This window comes from Leptodactylus fuscus, chromosome 10, assembly GCF_031893055.1.
Source record: "Leptodactylus fuscus isolate aLepFus1 chromosome 10, aLepFus1.hap2, whole genome shotgun sequence".
Taxonomy (NCBI): domain Eukaryota; kingdom Metazoa; phylum Chordata; class Amphibia; order Anura; family Leptodactylidae; genus Leptodactylus; species Leptodactylus fuscus.
Window position 1 is genome coordinate 57,310,663 of NC_134274.1, and position 25,461 is coordinate 57,336,123.

Consider the following 25,461-nt stretch of genomic DNA (forward strand, 5'->3'; position numbering starts at 1 on the left):
CCGCCTGATGTTGAGTGACACGTGCTGGTGCAAGGCGGGGACGGCACACCGGGAGAAGTAGTGACGGCTAGGGACGGCATAGTGAGGTGCCGCAGTTGCCATCAGGTCCAGGAAGGCGGGAGTTTCAACAAGCCGGAACGCCAACATCTCCTGGGCCAGCAGTTTAGCGATGTTGGCGTTCAAGGCTTGCGCGTGTGGGTGGTTAGCAGTGTATTTCTGCCGCCGCTCCAATGTCTGAGAGATGGTGGGTTGTTGTAAAGAAGCGCCTGATGGTGCCTTTGATGGTGCAGGAGAAGGAGATAAGACAGGAACAGGGGAGGATGAGGGAGAAGTCAACAAAGTGGCGGAGGCAGATGAAGTGGTGTCCTGGCTCGTCCTCTGGAGTGCATCGCCAGCACAGTCAGCAGTGGCAGTGGCAGAGGCAGAGGCAGTGGCAGAGGCAGTGGCAGTGGCAGTGGCGTGAACGGCAGGCGGCCTTTGTCCTGCCGTTGCTGCCTGCCACTGATTCCAGTGCTTGGATTCCAAATGACGGCGCATTGAAGTGGTGGACAGGTTGCTCTTCTCAGAGCCCCTAATCAATTTCGAGAGGCAAATTGTGCAGACAACACTATATCTGTCCTCGGCGCATTCCTTGAAAAAACTCCACACCTTCGAGAAACGTGCCCTCGAGGTGGGAGTTTTTCGGGGCTGGGTACGAACTGGAACATCTTGGGAGATTCCGGGTGTGGCCTGGCTTCGCCTAAGCTGCTGACCTCTGCCTCTGCCTCTAGCTACCCTTTTTGGTGCTGCACTTGCCTCAACATCCACACTACTTTCCCCGCTTGACATCCCCCCTGTCCAGGTCGGGTCAGTGTCCTCATCATCCACCACTTCCTCTTCCAACTCCTGTCTCATCTCCTCCTCCCGCACAATGCGCCGGTCAACTGGATGCCCTGACGGCAACTGCGTCACATCATCGTCGATGAGGGTGGGTTGCTGGTCATCCACCACCAAATCGAACGGAGATGGAGGAGACTCTAGTGTTTGAGCATCTGGACACAGATGCTCCTCTGTTAGGTTCGTGGAATCGTGACGTAGAGAGGCAGGTTGAGGGACAATGAAAGGAGCGGAGAACAGCTCTGGGGAGCAGGAACAGTTGGGGTTATTGTTCTGTGAAGCTTGGGAATTTTGGGAGGAAGGAGGACAAGACTGTTGGGTAATAGGAGGAGAGGAGGCAGAGTCTGACTGGCTGCTGGACAATGTGCTGTAAGCGTTCTCTGACAGCCATTGCAAGACCTGTTCCTGGTTCTCGGGCCTACTAAGGTTTGTACCCTGCAGTTTAGTTAATGTGGCAAGCAACCCTGGCACTGTGGAGTGGCGCAATGCTTGCTGCCCCACAGGAGTAGGCACGGGACGCCCTGTGGCTTCACTGCTACCTTGCTCCCCAGAACCATTCCCCCGACCTCGCCCACGGCCTCGTCCACGTCCCTTTCCGGGAGCCTTGCGCATTTTGAATTCCCAGTTAGAAATTGGCACTATATACCAGTAGCAAAAATTGTGGGTGCACGTAACCCCAATATATTCTTTGAATTCCCAGTCAGACAATGGCACTATATACCAGTAGCAAGAAATGAGGGTATTTATAACCCCAATATATTCTTTGAATTACCAGTCAGAAACTGGCACTATATGGCAGTAGCAAGAAATGAGGGTATTTATAACCCCAATATATTCTTTGAATTCCCAGTCAGACAATGGCACTGTATACCAGTAGTAAAAATTGTGGGTGCACGTAACCCCAATATATTCTTTGAATTACCAGTCAGAAACTGGCACTATATGGCAGTAGCAAGAAATGAGGGTATTTGTAACCCCAATATATTCTTTGAATTCCCAGTCAGAAACTGGCACTGTATACCAGTAGTAAAAATTGTGGGTGCACGTAACCCCAATATATTCTTTGAATTCCCAGTCAGACAATGGCACTATATACCAGTAGCAAGAAATGAGGGTATTTATAACCCCAATATATTCTTTGAATTACCAGTCAGAAACTGGCACTATATGGCAGTAGCAAGAAATGAGGGTATTTGTAACCCCAATATATTCTTTGAATTCCCAGTCAGAAACTGGCACTGTATACCAGTAGTAAAAATTGTGGGTGCACGTAACCCCAATATATTCTTTGAATTACCAGTCAGAAACTGGCACTATATGGCAGTAGCAAGAAATGAGGGTATTTGTAACCCCAATATATTCTTTGAATTCCCAGTCAGAAACTGGCACTGTATACCAGTAGTAAAAATTGTGGGTGCACGTAACCCCAATATATTCTTTGAATTCCCAGTCAGACAATGGCACTATATACCAGTAGCAAGAAATGAGGGTATTTATAACCCCAATATATTCTTTGAATTCCCAGTCAGACAATGGCACTGTATACCAGTAGTAAAAATTGTGGGTGCACGTAACCCCAATATATTCTTTGAATTCCCAGTCAGACAATGGCACTATATACCAGTAGCAAGAAATGAGGGTATTTGTAACCCCAATATATTCTTTGAATTCCCAGTCAGAAACTGGCACTGTATACCAGTAGTAAAAATTGTGGGTGCACGTAACCCCAATATATTCTTTGAATTACCAGTCAGAAACTGGCACTATATGGCAGTAGCAAGAAATGAGGGTATTTGTAACCCCAATATATTCTTTGAATTTCCAGTCAGAAACTGGCACTGTATACCAGTAGTAAAAATTGTGGGTGCACGTAACCCCAATATATTCTTTGAATTCCCAGTCAGACAATGGCACTATATACCAGTAGCAAGAAATGAGGGTATTTATAACCCCAATATATTCTTTGAATTCCCAGTCAGACAATGGCACTGTATACCAGTAGTAAAAATTGTGGGTGCACGTAACCCCAATATATTCTTTGAATTCCCAGTCAGAAACTGGCACTATATGGCAGTAGCAAGAAATGAGGGTATTTATAACCCCAATTATATTCTTTGAATTCCCAGTCAGACAATGGCACTGTATACCAGTAGTAAAAATTGTGGGTGCACGTAACCCCAATATATTCTTTGAATTACCAGTCAGAAACTGGCACTATATGGCAGTAGCAAGAAATGAGGGTATTTGTAACCCCAATATATTCTTTGAATTCCCAGTCAGAAACTGGCACTGTATACCAGTAGTAAAAATTGTGGGTGCACGTAACCCCAATATATTCTTTGAATTCCCAGTCAGACAATGGCACTATATACCAGTAGCAAGAAATGAGGGTATTTATAACCCCAATATATTCTTTGAATTACCAGTCAGAAACTGGCACTATATGGCAGTAGCAAGAAATGAGGGTATTTGTAACCCCAATATATTCTTTGAATTCCCAGTCAGAAACTGGCACTGTATACCAGTAGTAAAAATTGTGGGTGCACGTAACCCCAATATATTCTTTGAATTACCAGTCAGAAACTGGCACTATATGGCAGTAGCAAGAAATGAGGGTATTTGTAACCCCAATATATTCTTTGAATTCCCAGTCAGAAACTGGCACTGTATACCAGTAGTAAAAATTGTGGGTGCACGTAACCCCAATATATTCTTTGAATTCCCAGTCAGACAATGGCACTATATACCAGTAGCAAGAAATGAGGGTATTTATAACCCCAATATATTCTTTGAATTCCCAGTCAGACAATGGCACTGTATACCAGTAGTAAAAATTGTGGGTGCACGTAACCCCAATATATTCTTTGAATTACCAGTCAGAAACTGGCACTATATGGCAGTAGCAAGAAATGAGGGTATTTGTAACCCCAATATATTCTTTGAATTCCCAGTCAGAAACTGGCACTGTATACCAGTAGTAAAAATTGTGGGTGCACGTAACCCCAATATATTCTTTGAATTACCAGTCAGAAACTGGCACTATATGGCAGTAGCAAGAAATGAGGGTATTTGTAACCCCAATATATTCTTTGAATTCCCAGTCAGAAACTGGCACTGTATACCAGTAGTAAAAATTGTGGGTGCACGTAACCCCAATATATTCTTTGAATTCCCAGTCAGACAATGGCACTATATACCAGTAGCAAGAAATGAGGGTATTTATAACCCCAATATATTCTTTGAATTCCCAGTCAGACAATGGCACTGTATACCAGTAGTAAAAATTGTGGGTGCACGTAACCCCAATATATTCTTTGAATTCCCAGTCAGAAACTGGCACTATATGGCAGTAGCAAGAAATGAGGGTGTTTATAACCCCAATATATTCTTTGAATTCCCAGTCAGAAACTGGCACTGTATACCAGTAGTAAAAATTGTGGGTGCACGTAACCCCAATATATTCTTTGAATTCCCAGTCAGACAATGGCACTATATGGCAGTAGCAAAAATAGTGGGTGTATATAGCCCCAATTCTATTGCTAGGGGACTTGCAGGGTATTTCTGGGGTGAAGGTGGGGGGGCACACCGTTGGAACGGGTATCGGGGGTATATATCGGGTATACGGGAATACACTGACAGTGTATTCCATTCAGGATCCTGGGAAAGCTGGGTTGCGGCGATTGAGCCCGTCAGTGCCACGTTACACTGACAAGCTTCTCCCTGGAATTTAGCTCTTACAAGAGCTGTTGTGGTTGTCTTCTCCTTCTTATCCTAGCCTGTCCCTGCCTACCCAGAATCTAAGCCCTAGCTAGCTGGACGGAAACCTCCGTCCTCGGTGAATTGCAAGCTCAGAATGACGCGAACCTGGGCGGCGCTGTTCTTTTAAATTAGAGGTCACATGTTTTCGGCAGCCAATGGGTTTTGCCTACTTTTCTCAACGTCACCGGTGTCGTAGTTCCTGTCCCACCTACCCTGCGCTGTTATTGGAGCAAAAAAGGCGCCAGGGAAGGTGGGAGGGGAATCGAGTAATGGCGCACTTTACCACGCGGTGTTCGATTCGATTCGAACATGCCGAACAGCCTAATATCCGATCGAACATGAGTTCGATAGAACACTGTTCGCTCATCTCTAGAAACAATACAAACAATAAGTCCCTGCCCGGCTAGGCTCTAACTAAACATAGGATAGGTTACCTCACCTAGAATAACAGAAATCCAAAAAGCCAGTAGAATCATTCAGGACACAGCTCCAAAAATATGACCTCTCTGTCAGCTCTCCAGCCAAGCTCTGCTGCCCACAGTCTGCTGCTGGAGCTGGCTTCTTAAGCCTCCTTGATGAGCAGACTCAACAGCTAAGTCGCTGTTGGGGAACATCCCCAAAGTGTGGACTGCAGGGGGGTGGAATGACAGGTCCCACTACCAACCTACCTGTCATTCCTAAAAACCCAGCCCAAAATGCTCAGCAGAGGAAAGTTGTCTGCTGAGAACAAACATTCCTACTGGAGTTTTCTCATCTCACCCACCTGAGTAGTCTGGTAGAGATGTACACCCCCTCCATTACCTGACCAGCCATCAGCTTACAATAGTTGTGATAGAATTGTATGGTATAAAGTAGTGGATACCAGACAGAATATATTTTATTAGTGTATTTCTTTGCATGGAATAGAATTGTCTGCTAAGTTATTTCCTACAGTAAAACTGGGCATGCTGACTTCTTTTAGCCTAATATATGCGTATAGATGACTCTTTTTGCATGTACTGGGTAAATGGGACCCTTTACATAAATTCAGGAAGAAGTTTAGAAACATGATATTTAGCATTGAAAACATTTATGACCCATCAGTTGGATAAATAAATGTTAGCTTGGTGGGTATCCAGCTGCTCAAACATCCATCGATCACTTGAAGTATTTGTATGGAGTGCCCACTAGCCTTTTTTATTTGACACTTCCATAGGAATGGATTGAGTAGCAACATCTATGGTCAAGCTTTGCTCCATACAAAATCCCTGTCACACCGATTTTGAAGTATGGGGAATGGGATCCACCCATTCTAAAGATTGGTGGGAATTTAGGGGCTTTATACCTGCTGATCTGACTTGTGGAAATGCAGCTTTTTTTGTTGTAGATTTTGTTGCGGTTTTTTGAGCCAAAGCCAAGAATGTCTACAAAAGGAATGGGAAATATATAGGAAGTTCTTATATTTCTCTCTTCTGCTCAATCGAATCCTGGCTTTGGCTCAAAAAACCGCAACACAAAAAGCTGCATTTCCACAACATGGGGCCTTAGCCTTATAGTCTAGTGGTTGATGATTCTGATAGTTCCATAAACAGTATAAACAGCTGTCATGGTAACACATTGTCCTTTAAATCCTAACAAAATGTAGTTTCTAAGGGGCCACACGGTGGCTCAGTGGTTAACACAGCAGCCTTGCAGCGCTGGAGTCCTGGTGTTCAAATCCCGCCAAGGGCAGAAAACCATCTGCAAGGAGTTTGTATGTTCTCCCCGTGTTTGCATGGATTCCCATCCCATATTCCAAAGACATACTGATAGGGAAAAATGTACATTGTGAGCTCTATGTGGGGCTCACAATCTAAATGAAAAAAAAATAAAATAAAATGTAGTTTCTAAATGATGTTTGTTCAAAAGGGATTTCTGATTCTTAAATGTCATATCTGTGCATAGACCTGATAGATTCTCTATTGTTATAGAAAATAGTACAAACCTATAGCCAGTATGATCAGCCATAACATAAAAGGGAGTCTGTCACCAGAACCCAGAATATGAACTCAGCCCTGAAGGATAGATAGGTTAGGGTCACCTGAACCCTTATGAATTAGTGCATCTATTGCCGAGATATTTGGTTAGTATGCAGATGAGCTATATGGAGCAATGAAGCATCGCCACTTACCTCTTTAGAGCACAGCTCTGATTTGTCACCGTGTAGACTTTACAAAACTTCTGAAGTTGTCCATTACTACTTTTAAGCAATTTGTGCTAAAGTAGCTGTTAAGTAAGATCATAACAGACAGACTAATCTTTAACTTCACATGTACATCAATGAGGTGTGGTGCCCATGGCCTTGTCACTGGTTCACCGATTTTTGTTCCTTGGACCACTTTTGGAAGGTGACAACCAACCATACTGTACAGGCTAAAAGACCTGTTAAACCCAAAGATGTTCTGATTCATTTATATATACACTGTATGCATATGAATGTAGCATGGAAGCTCTCCAAGAAGTTAAAGGGGTTTTCCGGGCAGATTTTTTTTTTTTTTTTTTAATTTTATAAAGGTCTGTTAGTGCTAGTGATGGGTTAATAAATACTCCCATTTTACATTTAGCAGTTTCTGGAGTGATTTCTCAGTGTCTCTGGTTGCTGTTAGCAGCCTCTGTGTTTCTTGCTGTAGCTTCCTGCTGTGCAGCTTCCTGCTGTGCAGATTCCTGTGTAAGCTGCTTCACTAATTCCCTCTAACTGAGCCCCCCCTCCTCTCTCACTCCTTTACAAAACCCTTCTTCTGGCTAAGCCTAGCCCCTCCCACACTCACTGACTAGCGATCCCGCACATTACTAGCTTCTCTCACCCTCAGTATCTTATGAAGTCTATCGATCCTGCCCATTACTAGCCCCTCCCTCCCTGTCTCCCTAGCTAACCTATTCCACCCACTGCTAGAAGACAGAAAGAGGGGGAGGAGCCGTTCCCTGGACACAGAAAGGTTTGGTAAATATTGCAGGGGATAGGGGAGAGGGAAGAGTGATGGTGACGTTCCATTTCAGAAGCAGTGAAACGGAACCTCACCAGATTATCAGAAAGTGTCCAGGGATATGGGTAATTATACATTTTAATTGAATTGAAGTAAATTAGAAGTTAGGTGGGGGGGAGGGAGTTTAGTTTAGGGGATAATTATCAGTTTATCCTGGACAACCCCTTTGACTAATACATTGAAAAGGAACTACCATAACTCTTCATACCGATAATAAATACAATGCAGTGATTTAAACAGTATTTTAAATATTGATACTATCATTTACATTCTTAATCACATAATAGCTAAAATATTGATGTCAGTCTGCTGCCTGAAAAGCATCAGTGAGTATAACTATTACGTTCCTGGCCTACAGACATCTGCTACACATATGTACTACTCTAATTACCTCTCCTGTATAAAGCTCTGAAAGATGTAGAACAGTGTGTAATGAACCTTAAATTGTAATTATACAGATTTTTTTTTTTTTTTTTTATTAAGCAGCCAGCTAATCCTGCAAAGGGTTGTACATTCACGTATATTGTCCTGAAGGAGCAAATAAAATATTAAGCTATAATACCATCCTACGCTTATTAATATGGCATTTTGTCATGCCCACAATGTTCTCTTTACCATCTTTATTGTGCCCACAAAGCAGGTCTATTGATAACAGCAGGCAGGCTCATGTCTGTGTAGGAGGCAATATTCAGATTTCTTGCTAAACACAGTCTCAATGTATTGTGTGGATAAAAAGGAAGTGAAATGTTTTTGCAGGCATGCCACATTGTGCTTGTAAATTCCTCCTTGTTTTTTATCAGATTTTGATTGATAAACTTGAATATTGGTTCAGTTAGTATTCACATGTGCACACAATTGTTGGTACCTCTCGTTTGTTGAAAGAAAAACCCACAATGGTCACAAAAATAAGTTGAATCTGACAAAAGTAATAAATAAAAATTCTATGAAAATGAACAAATGAAAGTCAGACATTGCTTTTTGCTTCAACAGAATTTAAAGGGGTTGTCCCATCACAAGGATCCTATCTATACTCCTTGTTAATGTGGATGTAAGACTTTTCCTAAATACACTGCTTCAGCAAACCTGTTTTGTTTGTCCACTATCTTACTTTATTCAATTCTTTGTGGCCACAGCCCTGAATTAGCTGCTCATGAATCAAGTGATGTATCTGCTGCACTCAGGGGGGAGGGAGGAGGGGCTAAGTGCAGGGAGAGAGCCTGTGTATCTAGCTATTCCTGTGTCTACACCACAGGTGACCTAGGTCCTGCACTCAGATAGGGGAGAGGAGCTGCTTTCATTTCTTCTGTTCTCCCAGTTATCAGGCTAGCTAATTCAATTGTGTTCATTATGGCAGAGACAGGCAGTCTCTGTATGTAACACAGAATGGAGTTGCTGCTGCCTGTACTTCATAGTCCAATATGGATGGGCGGAGCTACACACAAATTTGGGGGTGGAGATAAACGGCAGGTTGCATGTGAAACCCCGCCCACCAAATGATGCAAGAAACCAGGAAGAAAGAAGATTTTACAGCAGTGAAGACTGGTGAGTATGCGACGTGGGAATACCCCTTTAACCACTTCAGTACCGGGCCAATTTGTGGTCCAGGACCAGACACATTTTAGGTTTATTTTGTATGTGCGGTTTTGAGGGCTGTAACATTTTTCTCGTAAGTCTCAGTCAACTAATTTTTGCGTCTTTTTTGGGGGACACATAGGGATTTATTTTTATATTATTTTTTTTATACTTTATTTTTTTTTTATTTTCAAATGTGTTAACTTTTTTTTATATCCGGGAAAATATAAACAAAATAGGAGGGAAATTGTCTGGTTTTCAATTTTTTTTTTTTTTTTTTTTTTTATTTATTTATTTAATAACACAAAGTGTCACTAAAAAAAAAACTTTATAATCTAGTTTTTCCTCTCCGTTACGGTAATTTTTATTTTGTATGGTGTTGTCGGGGGTGGGGCTATAACCTTTAATAACGGCGTTTTATTAGCACATTATTTTTTTATTATTTTATTTACATTTTTCAAAAAACTTTATTATTTTAATTTTACGTTATTTTCAGATTGTGTCCCCATAAGGTCATGAGACCTTTGGGGACATCTGATCACTTTTTTTTTGTACTGGAGGCTCTTTTCTCCTATAACTGAGGCTGCTACATTTAACCCCAGATGCAGGAGGAATCCAGCCTCCTGCACACTGTATACACAACTTACTGAGCTGATCCTGTAGGACCCAGCAGCTCTTGCAAGACTCTGCTCCCGGTGGATCACGTGACTGCCAGGTCAGAGGGCGGCTGAATTATGGCAGCGTCCATAGCTGTGTATACAGCGCTCATTGAGCGCTGTATACACAGCGATCGAGAAGGCAGGGGAGGTAATAAATCTTCCCTGTCTTCTCTCTGGGAGATCCGGCTGAAGTTACAGCCAGCTCCCAGCTTCAGCAGCTGCACGATCTCTGTGCAGCTACTGTGTTCTGACTGGACGTACCGGTACGTCCTGTCAGAACTAGGCAACCACTATCCGGACATATATAGTCTATGGGCGGTTCGGAAGTAGTTAAAATAAATAAATAAATCTCATGACACAGGCCTGGACAGATAAGACGGTTCCCGTAACTTAATATTTTGTAGCACAACCTTTTGAGACAATCACTGCAATCAATTGATTTCTGTAACTGTCAATGAGACTTCTGCACCTCTCAACAGGTAATTTGGCCCAATCCTCATGAGCATACTGCTCCATTTGTCTTGGGTTTGAACGCTGCCTTTTCCAGATGGCATGTTTCAACTCCTTCCAAAGATGCTCAATAGGATTTAGGTCAGGGCTCATAGAAGGCCACTTCCGAATAGTCCAATGTTTTCCTCATAGCCATTAGTCACAAATAGTGACATGGAGAGTCTCAGACATTTCCCTCCACAAAAAAGAGGAAAAAATGGTTTTGACCGATTTAAAGAACAGAGGAGGGAGACGTATTGGAAGCATATGGAGTCTATAGAGAATCTTTGGGAGAGCATAGGTCTGTAAAAGGTTTAGTCTTCCAAACCAGGAGAAAGGCATACCCTGGTACGACAGCAGCATCTTCCTAATATCAGTTGAGTGGAAGAAAATTGGTGTCGTAAAGGTCGTCCATATCTGCTGTTACGTAAATGCCTAGGTATTTAATCTTACCAGAAGTCCACTTGAAGGGAGTGGAGCTTGCGAGATGGGTCACTCGGTTGCGGGGGAGGATGATTTTAAGAACCTCTGATTTGTTGAGGTTAGCTTTGTAGCCAGAAACCTCACCATAGGAACTCAGTAGGTTCATAATGGTCGGGAGGCCGGTTTCATGGTTTGAGGCTAAAAATAACACATCGTCCGCAAAAGCGGTTGCGTGAAGATTATGTTTGCCGACTTTAAGGCCTTGCACATCAGGATGGGACCTGACTGCTTGCAGGAGGGGTTCCAAAGTTAGTATGAATAGGGAAGGGGACAGTGGGCAACCATGCCATGTGCCGTTTGTGATGTGAAAAGGGGACGATAAGGTGCTGTTGATCCTTAATTTTGCATACGGCGTGTCATATAGGGAAAAAACTACTGTGACTAAATTGGGGGGAAAGCTACATTTTTGGAGTGTAGCTTTCATGAAAAGCCAATCCACTCTATCGAATGCCTTTTCGGCATCGACTCCCAGAAGGACTAGGTCTGAATGGGTTTTTCTTGCATGTGAGATAGCGTGGAGAAGGCGATGAGTATTGTCTTTCCCTTCCCTCCCGAAGACAAAAACCGCTTGGTCCAAATGTAAGAGTTTGGGTATGAGGGTTTTTATTCTAAATGCTAAGATTTTTGCCCAGAGTTTGAGATCTACGTTTAAGAGGGATATTGGCCTATAACTTCTGCAAGCTAGGAGGTCTTTCCCTTCTTTGGGCAGGATGGTGATATGGGCCTCTTCTGCATGTTTTGGGAGCGCTTTCCCAGAGAGGAGGGCATTGCAGGAGATGGCGAAGTGTGGTAGTAGTGTGGATTGGAATACTTTGTATTATTGAAGGGGGAAGCCATCTGGACCAGGGCTTTCACCCTTAGTAAAGCTGTTCAGCACTTGTTTAATTTCTTCGTGTGAGATGGGATCGGTAAGGGTAGATATGTCATCTTCTGAAATATGTGGGAGGTTGACAGAAGAGAGGAATTCTTAAATTTTTTTTGTGTGTAGCAAATGTGTTTTCTGCAGAGCGTTGCGGGGCTAGGTTGTACATATCTGTGTAAAATTTGTGGAATGCCAGTGATATACAGTGGGGCAAAAAAGTATTTAGTCAGTCACCAATAGTGCAAGTTCCACCACTTAAAAAGATGAGAGGCGTCTGTAATTTACATCATAGGTAGACCTCAACTATGAGAGACAAAATGCGAAAACAAATCCAGAAAATCACATTGTCTGATTTTGTAAGAATTTTTTTTCAAATTATGGTGGAAAATAAGTATTTGGTCACCTACAAACAATCAAGATTTCTGGCTCTCACAGACCTGTAACTTCTTCTTTAAGAGTCTCCTCTTTCCTCCACTCATTACCTGTAGTAATGGCACCCGTTTAAACTTATCAGTATAAAAAGACACCTGTGCACACCCTCAAACAGTCAGACTCCAAACTCCACTATGGTGAAGACCAAAGAGCTGTCAAAGGACACCAGAAACAAAATTGTAGCCCTGCACCAGGCTGGGAAGACTGAATCTGCAATAGGCAACCAGCTTGGATTGAAGAAATCAACTGTGGGAGCAATAATTAGAAAATGGAAGACATACAAGACCACTGATAATCTCCCTCGATCTGGGACTCCATGCAAAATCTCACCCCGTGGGGTTAAAATGATCACAAGAATGGTGAGCAAAAATCCCAGAACCACGCGGGGGGACCTAGTGAATGAACTGCAGAGAGCTGGGACCAATGTTACAAAGCCTACCATCAGTAACACACTACGCCGCCAGGGACTCAGATCCTGCAGTGCCAGACGTGTCCCACTGCTTAAGCCAGTACATGTCCGGGCCCGTCTGAAGTTTGCTAGAGAGCATTTGGATGATCCAGAAGAGTATTGGGAGAATGTCCTATGGTCTGATGAAACCAAACTGGAACTGTTTGGGAGAAACACAACTTTACGTGTTTGGAGGAAAAAGAATACTGAGTTGCATCCATCAAACACCATACCTACTGTAAAGCATGGGGGTGGAAACATCATGCTTTGGGGCTGTTTCTCTGCAAAGGGGCCAGGATGACTGATCCAGGTACATGAAAGAATGAATGGGGCCATGTATCGTGAGATTTTGAGTGCAAACCTCCTTCCATCAGCAAGGGCATGGAAGATGAAACGTGGCTGGGTCTTTCAACATGACAATGATCCAAAGCACACCGCCAGGGCAACGAAGGAGTGGCTTTGTAAGAAGCATTTCAAGGTCCTGGAGTGGCCTAGCCAGTCTCCAGATCTCAACCCTATAGAAAACCTTTGGAGGGAGTTGAAAGTCCGTGTTGCCAAGCGACAGCCCCAAAACATCACTGCTCTAGAGGAGATCTGCATGGAGGAATGGGCCAATATACCAACAACAGTGTGTGCCAACCTTGTGAAGACTTACAGAAAATGTTTGACCTCTGTCATTGCCAACAAAGGATATATAACAAAGTATTGAGATGAAATTTTGTTACTGACCAAATACTTATTTTCCACCATAATTTGAAAAAAAAATTCTTACAAAATCAGACAATGTGATTTTCTGGATTTGTTTTCTCATTTTGTCTCTCATAGTTGAGGTCTATCTATGATGTAAATTACAGATGCCTCTCATCTTTTTAAGTGGTGGAACTTGCACTATTGGTGACTGACTAAATACTTTTTTGCCCCACTGTATCTTTAGTGGAACGTTTGACTTTGCCTTGATGGTCTCTGACCTCTGGTATAAAGCATTTGGATTTGTTTTGTTTGATCATAGAGGTCATGCATTTACCCCCTTTGTCTCCGTGTGCATACACTCTGTGTTGGAAGTGAAGGTATTGTTTTGCTGTCCACGCATTTATCATGTCTTTTAATTTTTCCCTAAGGGAGCACAACTCTGGGTTTGAGCTGTTTCTAAGGGAGGCCTTTCATAATCTCTCAGTCTGAGATATTGGAGAGAATTGGTATAAAGCTCGTCTTGAGATTCCTTTTTAAGTGTAGAAGCAATAGTGTTGAAGGCTCCCCTGATTATAGACTTGTGCGCTTCCTAGGTTATCTTTGGACACGTTTCAGCATTTGCATTTATGCTAAAGTAGGTCTCCATTTGCTTTTTGATCGTCTCCACTACCTCTACTCTATCTAAAAGCAGGGTCGGACTGGCCCGCTGGAGCACCGGGGAATTTCCCCGGTGGGCCCCCGGGCCCCGACTATACTGATGCTTATTTTAGCATAAGCAGGGGCCCGATCCATCCCGATCCAGCCAATTGATGGGAATGAATCGGGCCCCTGACATTTCAATCGGGCCCCTGCCCATGTCAGAGGAGGATTAGGGGAGGTGCTTAGGGCGCCTCCCCTAATCCCAAGAACCAGCGCAAGGAGAGCTACCGCTCTCCTTGCGCTTGTTCAGCCATCTACGTATCAGCGTAGGCGGCGTCATCATGAAGTAGAGCTGATACGTAGATGGCTGAACAAGCGCAAGGAGAGCGGTAGCTAAGCACACACATTCAGCTCTACTTCATCGTGCTAATAGAATGCATTGGCCAATCAGCGCTGGCCAATGCATTCTATTAGCGTGAACTGAGTTTGCACAGGGGTTCTAGTACACCCTCGGCTCTGCTACATCAGATTGCTACATCTGATGTAGCAGTGCCGAGTGTGCATCAGATGTGTAGTTGAGCAGAACTGGCTCAGCACTGCTAAGTCTCTGCATTCGCATAGGAATGCATTGGCCAGCCTTCGGCCAATCAGCGCTGGCTCTGCCGGAGGAGGCGGAGTCTAAGGTCGGACCTGAATGGAGACTGGTGTGGAGCGATCTTAGACTCCGCCTCCTCCAGCAGAGCCAGCGCTGATTGGACAGAGTACGGAACTCGACCAATCAGCACTGGCCAATGCATTTCTATGGGGAAAAGTTAGCTTGCGAAAATCGCAAACTGACAGGGATTTCCATGAAATAAAGTGACTTTTATGCCCCCAGACATGCTTCCCCTGCTGTCCCAGTGTCATTCCAGGGTGTTGGTATCATTTCCTGGGGTGTCATAGTGGACTTGGTGACCCTCCAGACACGGATTTGGGTTTCCCCCTTAACGAGTATATGTTCCCCATAGACTATAATGGGGTTCGAAACCCATTCGAACACTCGAACAGTGATCGGCTGTTCGAATCGAATTTCGAACCTTGAACATTTTAGTGTTCGCTCATCTCTACACGTGACGTCTGACACATTACCATATAGGCCCAAAGCCTGCTAGGAGTAAAATCAGATCCCGGAGAGGTGAGTAACAGTGTTTATTATGTTCCCTCGCCTCCCCTGGGGCTCCGATTATTATACTCAGGGTCTGAAAAGACCCCTGAGTATATTAATAGTTCATGGATGTGCAACTGTGGGGCATAAATAGAGCCTGAAGGGTCCACTGTGGCCCCTGTAACCTCTATTATGTCCCACAGCGGCCCCCCTGCAACCTCTATTAACCTCTTCAATGGGTTCCTTTTTTTGCTAGCAATAGGAGGCTTTTTTTCAGCACTTAAATTCCACTCCAAATGCCACACCATTTTCCACTGTGTGATTGGACCCATAAAGTGACATGTCAGTTTTGAAAAAATAAGGCCTAGTCATAAAGGTACTTTTTAGGCTTGGTCTTGAAGAGGTTAAGCCTTTGTTCTGTTCTTTTACCTGGATAAGTATCAATATATTGACACGTGTGTCTTCTCTTTGTCAAACGGGGTATTGGCTTATAGTTTTACACTGTCGGCGCTGATCACGCCATGTCAAAATGTGTGTGGGCATGTTCCATTGACAAAGGATTTGGTAACACCCAGTTGTCAATATAATTAAACATTTCCAGAAGACAGAACAGTGGAGCCTCACATTCAGTAGTATTTATTGATAATACTAGTATGCACTAAAACAGGGAAATAAACAGAAAAATCGCTGAATAAAAATTCTGGACATGTTTAATAGAAGGGATGTATTATTCATATAGTTGTCTTGTAACACTATGGATTACTTTCGGCATTATGATGACACATTATACAAACGAATCACAATGAGTCATTTTGTGTTTTGCAAAGGAGAAAATGTAAATGAGTAATTTGCTACATGTACCTAAATAACAGAGCATTGTGCTTACGACTGTTTTTCCTTTAGAAAAGAGAATCTGTCAGTAGGGCAGAGGCTTTTAAAGTTGGAATTGTAAATCCGTAAGTATCGTGACACCTCCTGCTGCATGGGCCTACCCTAGAAGGCACAGTGAGATTTGACAATGCTGTATTTGCATATAAAGTGCTTCTAATTTCATCACATCCAATTTGCACTGCAAAAGCCATTAGGTGAATGCAAATTCATACCATGTGAGTACCCACGATATTGCAAGCAAAGCATATAGATGGATAACATTTAAAAATGCGTTCTCTGTTTTAAAGTGCACTCACTGGTTTTCTTTGCATATATCAAAGTAGTACATAGTACATGTAAATCCATGAAACTCTAGAATAGAACTTATTAGAGGAAAGTGGAAAAATGAGGAGAGGTAAGCTGCATAAGTGTCTCTCTATCAAGGACATAATGAGGCCTAACGTAATGTTTTTGTTCATGTTTAGAGGGATTCTATCATTAGAATCCCATATTATACTGCTAACACTTCTCCTACCTTTAGAAGTTCTCTCTACGCCGCCGTTTGGTAGATATTGACAGTTTTCGTTGTTATGGTCGCAGACAGCTCTGCCCGAAACCTGATATAATACTCATGTCTATGTACTGTGAGAGAGTGAAGGGTGTAGTCTGGGAAGACAGGTATATTCCAGCCAGGCACCCCTAAGGGGTGTGTGGTGAGACCCACACCAGGGAGGTCAGCTGACTAATTAGGCCCTAATAACAGTCTGTGTGTAGAACTAGGAGTGTGGCACCACAGTGACAGAGTTGAACTGTCCAGACCGGGTACTCCAAAGCAGATACTGTGCCACCCGTTGTTGTTGCCAAGGTGGGAGACTGGTAGCCAGTCTCCTGTATAGTCAGGGGAAAGTTGCCTTACGTTTAAGTTAGTTTTCTCAGCTGTGAAGGATTTTTGCTTTGCAAAAGCAGTGTATGCGTTACATGAGAATAAAGCCTGAACTTGTGTGCAATCCTGACAAGTCTGTGTCCCTGATTCCTGCACTGCTACAAGCATCAGCCTGAGCGATTCCCCACAGTACATATAGTATTCTTATTATAACTTACAGAGACATGAAAGAGCACATGCCCATACTCAAATGCAGTTTATTGTGGGGTTTTCTTAGCAATGCAGTTGCTCTATAGATATGAGAATTGCACAGTTTTTTTGTTTCCCAGAAAAAAAAAAAAAAAAAAAAAAAATGATGGGATTAACCAGGGCTAGGCTCCTTCTCTTCAAGGAACCCATAGCCATTCCATGGGCAGCCTCTATGTAAGCCCTTATATTAATTTCAGACATGTCTGCAATATGAATAAAATATAACTTTTATTGTTATCATAAAATGACAAAACTTTGATGTAAATAATAAATCAAAAAAAGAAAAAAATCCCCCTAAAAAACGCATTTTTTAGGGGGATTTTTTTCTTTTTTTGATTTATTATTTGCATCAAAGTTTTGTCATTTTATGATGTGTTAACAATAAAAGTTATATTTTATTCACGGTGAGCTGCCGGCGAATTTCCTTTTCTTCCATTGGATTCCGTTACGCTCAAGGAATAGAGCATGCCGTGCACCCCGAATTCATTATTGCAAGCCGATTTTTCCACATACAAGGGTGAGCTGAAAACTTTTTTCTACTTTTGTGCATGTCTGCAATATATTTAATACACACCTGCAATTGTTTGAAGAAGACCTTTCATCATCTCCACCAATATAGTCCCTTGCTTTTATACTTGCTGCTCCACTGATTCTGCTGCAGTGGTATTTTTTTTCTCCACGTACTCATTTCTGCTAGGGTCTCTGCTGCATGGAGGTTGGTCCTAAGCCATCTGCTTCAGTCCTATATGTAGCCTAGTTAGCATGCTGAGTGCTGAAACTAACAGCACCAAATTCTCAGAAACAGTGAAGGCTAGAGAAAAAATTGCATCTGCACCAGAATCAGTGGAGTGGTGGCTATTGAAAGATGTAAAGAAGTTGGAAAGGTGTGTGTGTGAGGGGGGGGTGAATGGTCCGCTTTAAGGCAATATCTGGATTTGCGCAGAAATATAAAAAAAAAAAAAAAAAAAAAAAAAAAAAAAAATAGAAAGTACATTTTGAAAAATTCTGTATTCTGAGTTCAAAATGTAAATATACCACATCTATATAAATGGTGTGTAATACATCCACATCTAATGCATAATTTCGTGCTGAATAAGGTTAGCATTTGGAACCACTTTTTTCTTGTACAGAGCGCTGAATCCCTAGATACACTGAATTAAAGGGGTTAGCTAGGGAATAACATAGTTTACCAGTGCATTGCCTGCATTGGTTAAGCTTTAATAGTAATACATATCTCAGTCCCCTGATGGCATGTTTATTATCTTGGAATTGAGCAGCTGGGAGGCCACAACCCTCATTTCTCTGTCTCCCCTGCAGTCGCTCTAACACATTGACATCACTAACTTCCCTCTACTATTACTGTGAGTCCTTTGAGTAGAGTGGAGTTGATCATGTAACTGAGATTTGAAATGGTCAGCAGAGTAGGCAGCTGCCCTCTACATAGGTAATAAATTGGGTCAGGGGTGCACATAGGAAATAAAGCTTAAGCAATTCAGGAAATTTTTATTAATTTTTACTCCACTAGTAAACCCCCTCAAATGTTAATATTCTGTTTACTAGCAGCCACCTCTGTGGGGGGCTCAGGATAATTCACTTCAGAGAATTGTGGATTTAAATGAGTTAGCTATTCCATAAAGATTAGCTGGCCAGTCCCCATAGCACTAACTATCCTGGGGGAGGAGGGGGCAGTGCAACCAGGGTGGACAAATGCTTCTTGTATCACATGACATGGGGATCATGACATTGCAGGAACCCCCCCGGGACCAGGTAAGTAAATTAAGGCCTTGTTCACATCTGTAGTCGGTATTCCGTTTGGGGAGTTTGCCTGGAGACCCCTCAAAACAAGCGGTGAGCTTATGAAAGCACATGAACCCCATAGACTATAATGGGGTACATGTGTTTTCCACGCACTGTCTGCATGAGTCATGCAGAGAGAAAAGTGCTTCATGAACTTTTTTCCTTTCTGCATGACTCAAAAAACGCAGACCCCATTATAGTTTATGGGGTTCGTGTGCTTTCATAAGCTCACCACTTGTCAATACGTTCGGTATTCCATTCGGGGGGTCTCCAAGTGGACTCCCCGAACGGAATACCGAACACAGGCAACTCGTTTAACCATAGATTAAGGACTAGAAAACCTTGTGGGGTAATAGTTTATGTTTTGTTTTGTCGTAAAAAATCTTTAGACATTTAGTGTTACTTTCTTGATTATTCTCTCCCATATCGTAAAACATTCATTTTCCTAAAGTATCAACCTATATTACGCTTGCTTTTTTTTGTGAACATATTTCTTTTTACTGCACTACTTTATGGTTCTAGTTTGATAATATAGACTTGATGCAGCTCCTGAGAAATGTTTATTTCAAGACTGACCTTTGTTCTCATTTTCATGTAGAGATTCTCAGTAATAATTCTTCTACTTTACTTTTTCATATCCTTAAAATAAATACTTTAACTATTTCATTCCAGACACAGTGCGACTTATATCTATGACTTGAGCTTGGCGAATGTCAGGAAAACCTTACCTGTTTGACTGGTTTAAAGTTTAATGGAGGAGGGATAATGCCATGGGATTGTTTATCAGGGGTTGGCCTAGATTCCTAGGTCACTGCTTGGGGACCCCCCTTGAACGGAAACCTAATCCGCTTAAAAAAAAAGAAAAAAAAAAAGCAGTTACTCCAAAAGCAGTTATTCCCAGAAGAGTAGAAGCTGATTCAGAGACTGACTACATATTAATGCCTATGGATTTAGAATGGGATATCATAAAAGCTCCTCCAGGTGTAATGTGTAGGTGCCCCAATACTTTTGTATGTATTATGTGTTTACTATGACGTATTCAATTCACTTATGAAGTGAGCTATCATTGAATTTGAGATTGTTAAATTCTGTAAGTAGAACTGTTGGCGATATGGAATCAAGTTATACCCCTGGTGTAGTGTCTTTGCATTTGTTGCTAATTCCAAGTGTTAGGTTCTATTAACCTTGACTTAAACGTCAAATTCACCTTTTTATTTCTTGTTTTGTTTTGCATTATAATCTGCTGTATGTGCTTCCTCATATTTGGTGAGTGAATGTTTTTTTCTATCACCTCCTCCTGACCTATCGTTCTGCAATTACTGAAAACATCATTAGCTGGGCCTTGGAACCGTCCTATTAGAAGTAGGTTCCATAAACAAATTATTTTACCCTGGAGACAAAAATATTGTTATTACATTTGCTGAATGCTACACCTCATCTCCAGCTCTACAGCAATATAAATGTAATACTTGCAGCTCTCCATACACATCCACAGGGCAGATCTTGACTTCTTTCTTAGCTGCTATTTGCTTTGTGTTCATAGTTAAAGAAGTTTATATCTAATTTTATAACCTTTATATCACACTTGCTCAGTTTTTAAAGACCAATCTAAAAATATTTGAGCATTATTATGTTTACCAAAAGAAAGTTAACAATATATCTATACATGACGTTTAACTAAAACTAAACAGTCTCCTTAAACTAAAACTGTTGACCAAAGTGAGTCATTTGTAAGGTCTTCATTTTGGGAAAGGATTTCACTCTTCCTTCCGCTAGAAGCCATATGTACACCAAATTGAGCCTTAGGACTCTTTCAGAATGGTCCATTGTATTTTGTGGGGAAGGTAGCAAATGGTATGGACCCAAACAGTCAAGACAGGGACACAAAATGCAGCAAAGCGGTTTATTTAGAAAAACACAATAAAATAAATAAACCTTTACTTCAGGCCCAAAATGTGCAAAACAAAATACAGCCTCAACTTCAGACAAAAACAAAATAAAATCCTGCTCGTCCGAGCGACTAAATAGTAATGTTAACCTAACTATACGTGTGGCTTACTACCAACCACACAAACAAAACAAGCACAATATTGTCTCACTGGACTCTGGGTTACAGGGCAAAACCACACACCTCCTTTCATTCCATGGAAATTGTACTGGAATGCAAGAGCTGCAGCCTTTTTCTGGCCCAATAATGAGCCAAGGACTCACACCTGGGCTGAGGTGTACTCAAGACTGGCACTGGACCACACATAAGTTAAAAACCTGGTCTAAGTATATAGTGAGATTCCAGCACCCTGCCTGTCACCTTCTCACAATATATACAGTTTTAATTGTGTTTCCTATTTCATGTGTATAAAGATTAGGCAGGCACCATGTTGCTTCCTGCCGTAGTCCCAGCAGTCGCATAATCACCAGATACTGGGTCCTAGCAGAACCAAATCAGCTCTGCAGTGCAGGATAGAAAGCTATATATCCCCATAACTGAGGCTAATATATCAGTCCCAGTAACAGGAAATCAGAAATGAAAAAAAAAAAAAAAAATCCTGAAATGTAGCCAAAGGTCTGTCATGATCTCATAGCGGCACAATATGTGTCTCTATGTGATGTGTCTGTAAAAAAAAAAAATTAAAAGTAAATAAAATAGAATGCCACCATTAGGCCACATCACAGCTTTTAGCTCTCCCTTGGCGAAAAAAACCTTTGCGTTACTTATGCACAAAAAAAAAAAAAAAAACCTAGAAAAGAAGTGGCTGGTCATAAAGAAAAAGGCCCAGTCATCATGGGTTATTACAATGACAAACAACTGCTTTATTACTGTACAACAGTTATTTGGAAATATAAGAGGAAGATGCTGGTCCCGTATAAAAGAATGATCAAGCCCTAGATAAGCAGCTTATGGCCGATACTATTACTCCCTTCACACTATGCAAGCAAATATCTTTGTATACATGTGGGGTTCCAGATGGAGTCATTTCCAAATATAATAGATAAATCTTTATAGCCTTGATGGTCCCGACTAAAAGTCATTATGAAATCAATGGTTATCTTATTTTTTTATCTTGCTCGCAGCAGTTTGTTTCTATCACTATAATAAAGCAGAGATATGTTCCCTGTAATGTACTGCTAAATGGAATCAACTTATTAAATTTAGTGTTTCTGCCACTACATAATGGAATATGCAGATGCCGGCGTCTGCTAATTAATATTATAGGCTGCCATGGAAAGCTTTAACTATATACAAGACGTTGAGAGGTAACTACTTACTTTTATATCAGTTTTATTTCTTCATATTAGATTAATGGGGGAATACTGAAGGGTTTGCCTTATGGGGGTCTGGCTGCTAGGACCCCCACCAATTAAGAGGACTGTGGTATTTTACACCTACATTTGAACAGTGGAAGTGATCGTAAATGTGGGCACTGCGCTATTCATTTCAGTGGGGCTGACAAAGATAGTGGAGAACCGTACTTTGGCTATCTTCAACAATCGTATTGAAATGAATGCGGCCACCCATTTTTGACCACTACCAACCTACATTTATCACCAATTCAGGGAATAACTAAACACATACTTTTCATGCAATAACCCCTTCAACCCTGCTTGTCTGAGCAACTAACTAAAAAGTATTGTTAACCTAACTATACATATGACTTGTTACCAGCCACACAAACAAAACAAGCACAACTTTGTTTCTCTGGACTCAGGGTTACAGGACAGACCCACACACCTCCTTTCACTCCTCACTGTATTATATTGAAATTTATTAGTATTAAATGTATATAAACAATAGATGTGCAGAGTTAATGGCCCATCTGTCATATAAAACACAGCACTATGATAAATGGCTCATGGTAGGTGGGGCCCACACATATTGGGCTCCCTGGAGTTTCTAATTTTGCCTGTAAATATGGTGTTTGATTTTGGGACTCTACTCACATTGTGTGTAGAGAATACATTGAAGATGAACTATAAGTAGTTTTTATTTCTGTTAACACCAGACATGGAAGCAACTTTATTCAACTCCATGCATATTTGCCATACGACATGCATGTCTCTGTAAAATAGCTCATGATCCCTTGGAAACAGTCAGCAGGAGTAACAGGGCAATATTACATGGTCATACATGGTCAAGTTAAGCCTGTCAAGATACTATCTTTGGCTCTTTATTTAGGCTCAATGTCAAACCGACTCTATGATCACCATATACATTATAGGACATGCTCAGTGTAGTGACTTAACATTAATGTGTAGTTAAGACATTTTTACTCTCCATAGAACGCGTTTTTGTTTTGTTTTTTTCAATCTATAATGGGGATAATTTGGAAAATCTTTGCATTTTATGTGTAAAACTTTGTTCTTTACATCGTTCCTATGGAAAGCTACATTGTAAATCCCACTGGTTATCTGTGAAAACACTGCAGAGAGAGTCAAACAGACAATTTTAAAACATTTACTATATAGCATTAAGGGATTGAAAAAAAAATGTTAGGAAACCATTAAGAACAATTTAGAGAGCTTAGATATAATACAAAGCTACAGATAAAGCGTTGTATGAATTTAGACACATCGTCCGGCTGAATTCAAATCAAAGAATAAAAATTATCATCATCATTATTATTATTGGCAACATATTAATGAATTCAGAAGCCGCTATATACAGTAGTCCCAGTCGCTAGAGTAAACATAGCACAGTATATACATAATTACAAAGAATAAAGCAGAGACTTGGAACCCAGAAGTAGACAGGGCTAAGTAGAGGAGAAAGATAATTAAAAATCTGACATCTTGATTTCCTCAAGATAAATGCTATTTTGTTTGTTTAACCACTTCCAGGACTAGACATGTGTTTGGGTATTTTTTATGTGCAGCTACAAGATGGTAACATTTTTTCAGTGACACATAGGGCTTTATTTTTATGTTGTTTTTATTTTTGCATGTTTAAATGTTTTTTTTTTACATCCAGGAAAATATAAACAAGGAGGGAAAACAGGTCTGTTTTTCACTTTATTTATTTAATAGCACAAAGTGCTACCAAAAAAACTTTTTAAAATAGTTTTTCTTCTCAGTCACGGTAATTTTTATTTTGTATGGTATCATTGGGGGTGGGGCTAGAACCTGTAATAAAGGCGTGTTTTTTATGTATTATTTTGTTTATTTTATAAAAATGTTCTATTATTTTTTACTTTTCTATTAATTTTTTACCACATTGTGTCCCCATAAGATCATAATAGATGTTTCTTTTGTGGGGGGAGGCTTATTGCCCCTGTGACTGGGGCTTGTATATTTAGCCCTGGTTGCAGGAGAAATACAGCCTCATGCACATTACTATAGGACTTATAGAGCTGATCTAGGTCTTGTAGGACCCAGCAGCTCTTACAGACTCTGATCCTGCCTTCTCTCTGGGATCTCTGGTTTAAGTGACAGCTGGTTCCTTGTTTCAGCAGATGCATGATTTTGCGCAGCTGCTGAAAATTGCATGGATGTACCAGTACGTCCTTGCAGAACAAGGAAGCCACTATCCAGACATATATACTCTATGGGCAGTCCGGAAGTGGCTAATACTACTTCCTACATTTTTAACATGCTTCTTAAGAATACAATATAAAAACACAATGTGAACCCCGCCGCAGTCCCACTGACTTTCTTAGAACAAAAGGAAGCGCGATGGGCATGCCTCATTGATCCTCACTTGCATTTTAAAATGGGCAGTAAAAAAAATTGGTCACATGAATAGGCCCCACTTATGTACAGTGAATTTAATGAAGTCATGTGACAGCCATTTAGCTTTACTAGGGAAATTGAACATGTGATCGCTTGATTGTTTCTATAATAAACTGCCGTATGTCAGTATTGTAGTATATTCTAGCTGTTAGTTTGATACTGGCAGACAACCTTTGACACTCTAAATCTGAATGGGATCAAGGCTTACACAGATGGTAAACACAGAGGCCATTGCTAGACTTTTGGTGCCTTGTCAATCTCTTAACTTCTTGCATTTTGAGGAACGGGTGTGCAACAGAGGCATTTAAGAGAATAAACTACTTGGATTGGAGTTCCCTGTGTCAGTCATGTAGTATATATGTAACAGCTGGCCTCCTGCTGCAAATATAGCAAAAGCTGCCCCTTACATCATGGAGGATCAAGGATTTATTAAACTTAAAAACCTTCTTTTGTAATTTGGCATTTAAGGGGTTCTATGTTAGCACTACACACTAAGATATCTTCGAGTGGTGCAGTAAAGGGCTATAGCTATCTGGCCAGAGCCGCTTATCTCGCCCTATTGTTCTTTTACACGTGTAAAAAAAAAAACCCGCGTCACGTTTTTGGCGCTTTTTTTTTTTTTTTTTTTTTACACGTGTAAAAAAAAAAATGGCATTGAAGTCAATGGGGGTGTTATTTTACACGTGTATTCTTTACACGTGTATTTTGCTAAAATAAGCGCACATTTACTCTGTGTGAATGGACCCTTTCTCTTGTAGGTGAGTTATTTCTCCAGCTGAGTCAGTTCTCTCTCTCAGGTTAGTAAGTCGGTCCATGGCTACCTCTAGTGTGCAAGGCAGGGACTAGGAGTAACACACACACACACATACACACGTGTAATTCC

The 25,461-nt window shown here is 41.4% G+C and overlaps 2 protein-coding genes across 2 annotated transcripts in view; one reads left to right on the top strand and one right to left on the bottom strand.

The window, feature by feature from the left end:
- LOC142183167 (ropporin-1-like) overlaps nucleotides 1–10,946 on the bottom strand; it is a 150,644-nt gene extending 139,698 nt beyond the window's left edge. The window contains exon 1 of the mRNA XM_075258109.1: nucleotides 10,811–10,946. Coding sequence (XP_075114210.1) covers nucleotides 10,811–10,946 — 136 coding nt within the window. The remainder of the gene's footprint in view (nucleotides 1–10,810) is intronic.
- Nucleotides 1–25,461, top strand: part of LRRC20 (leucine rich repeat containing 20) — a 542,624-nt gene that overhangs the window by 483,288 nt on the left and 33,875 nt on the right. The gene's annotated exons all lie outside the window — the stretch shown is intronic.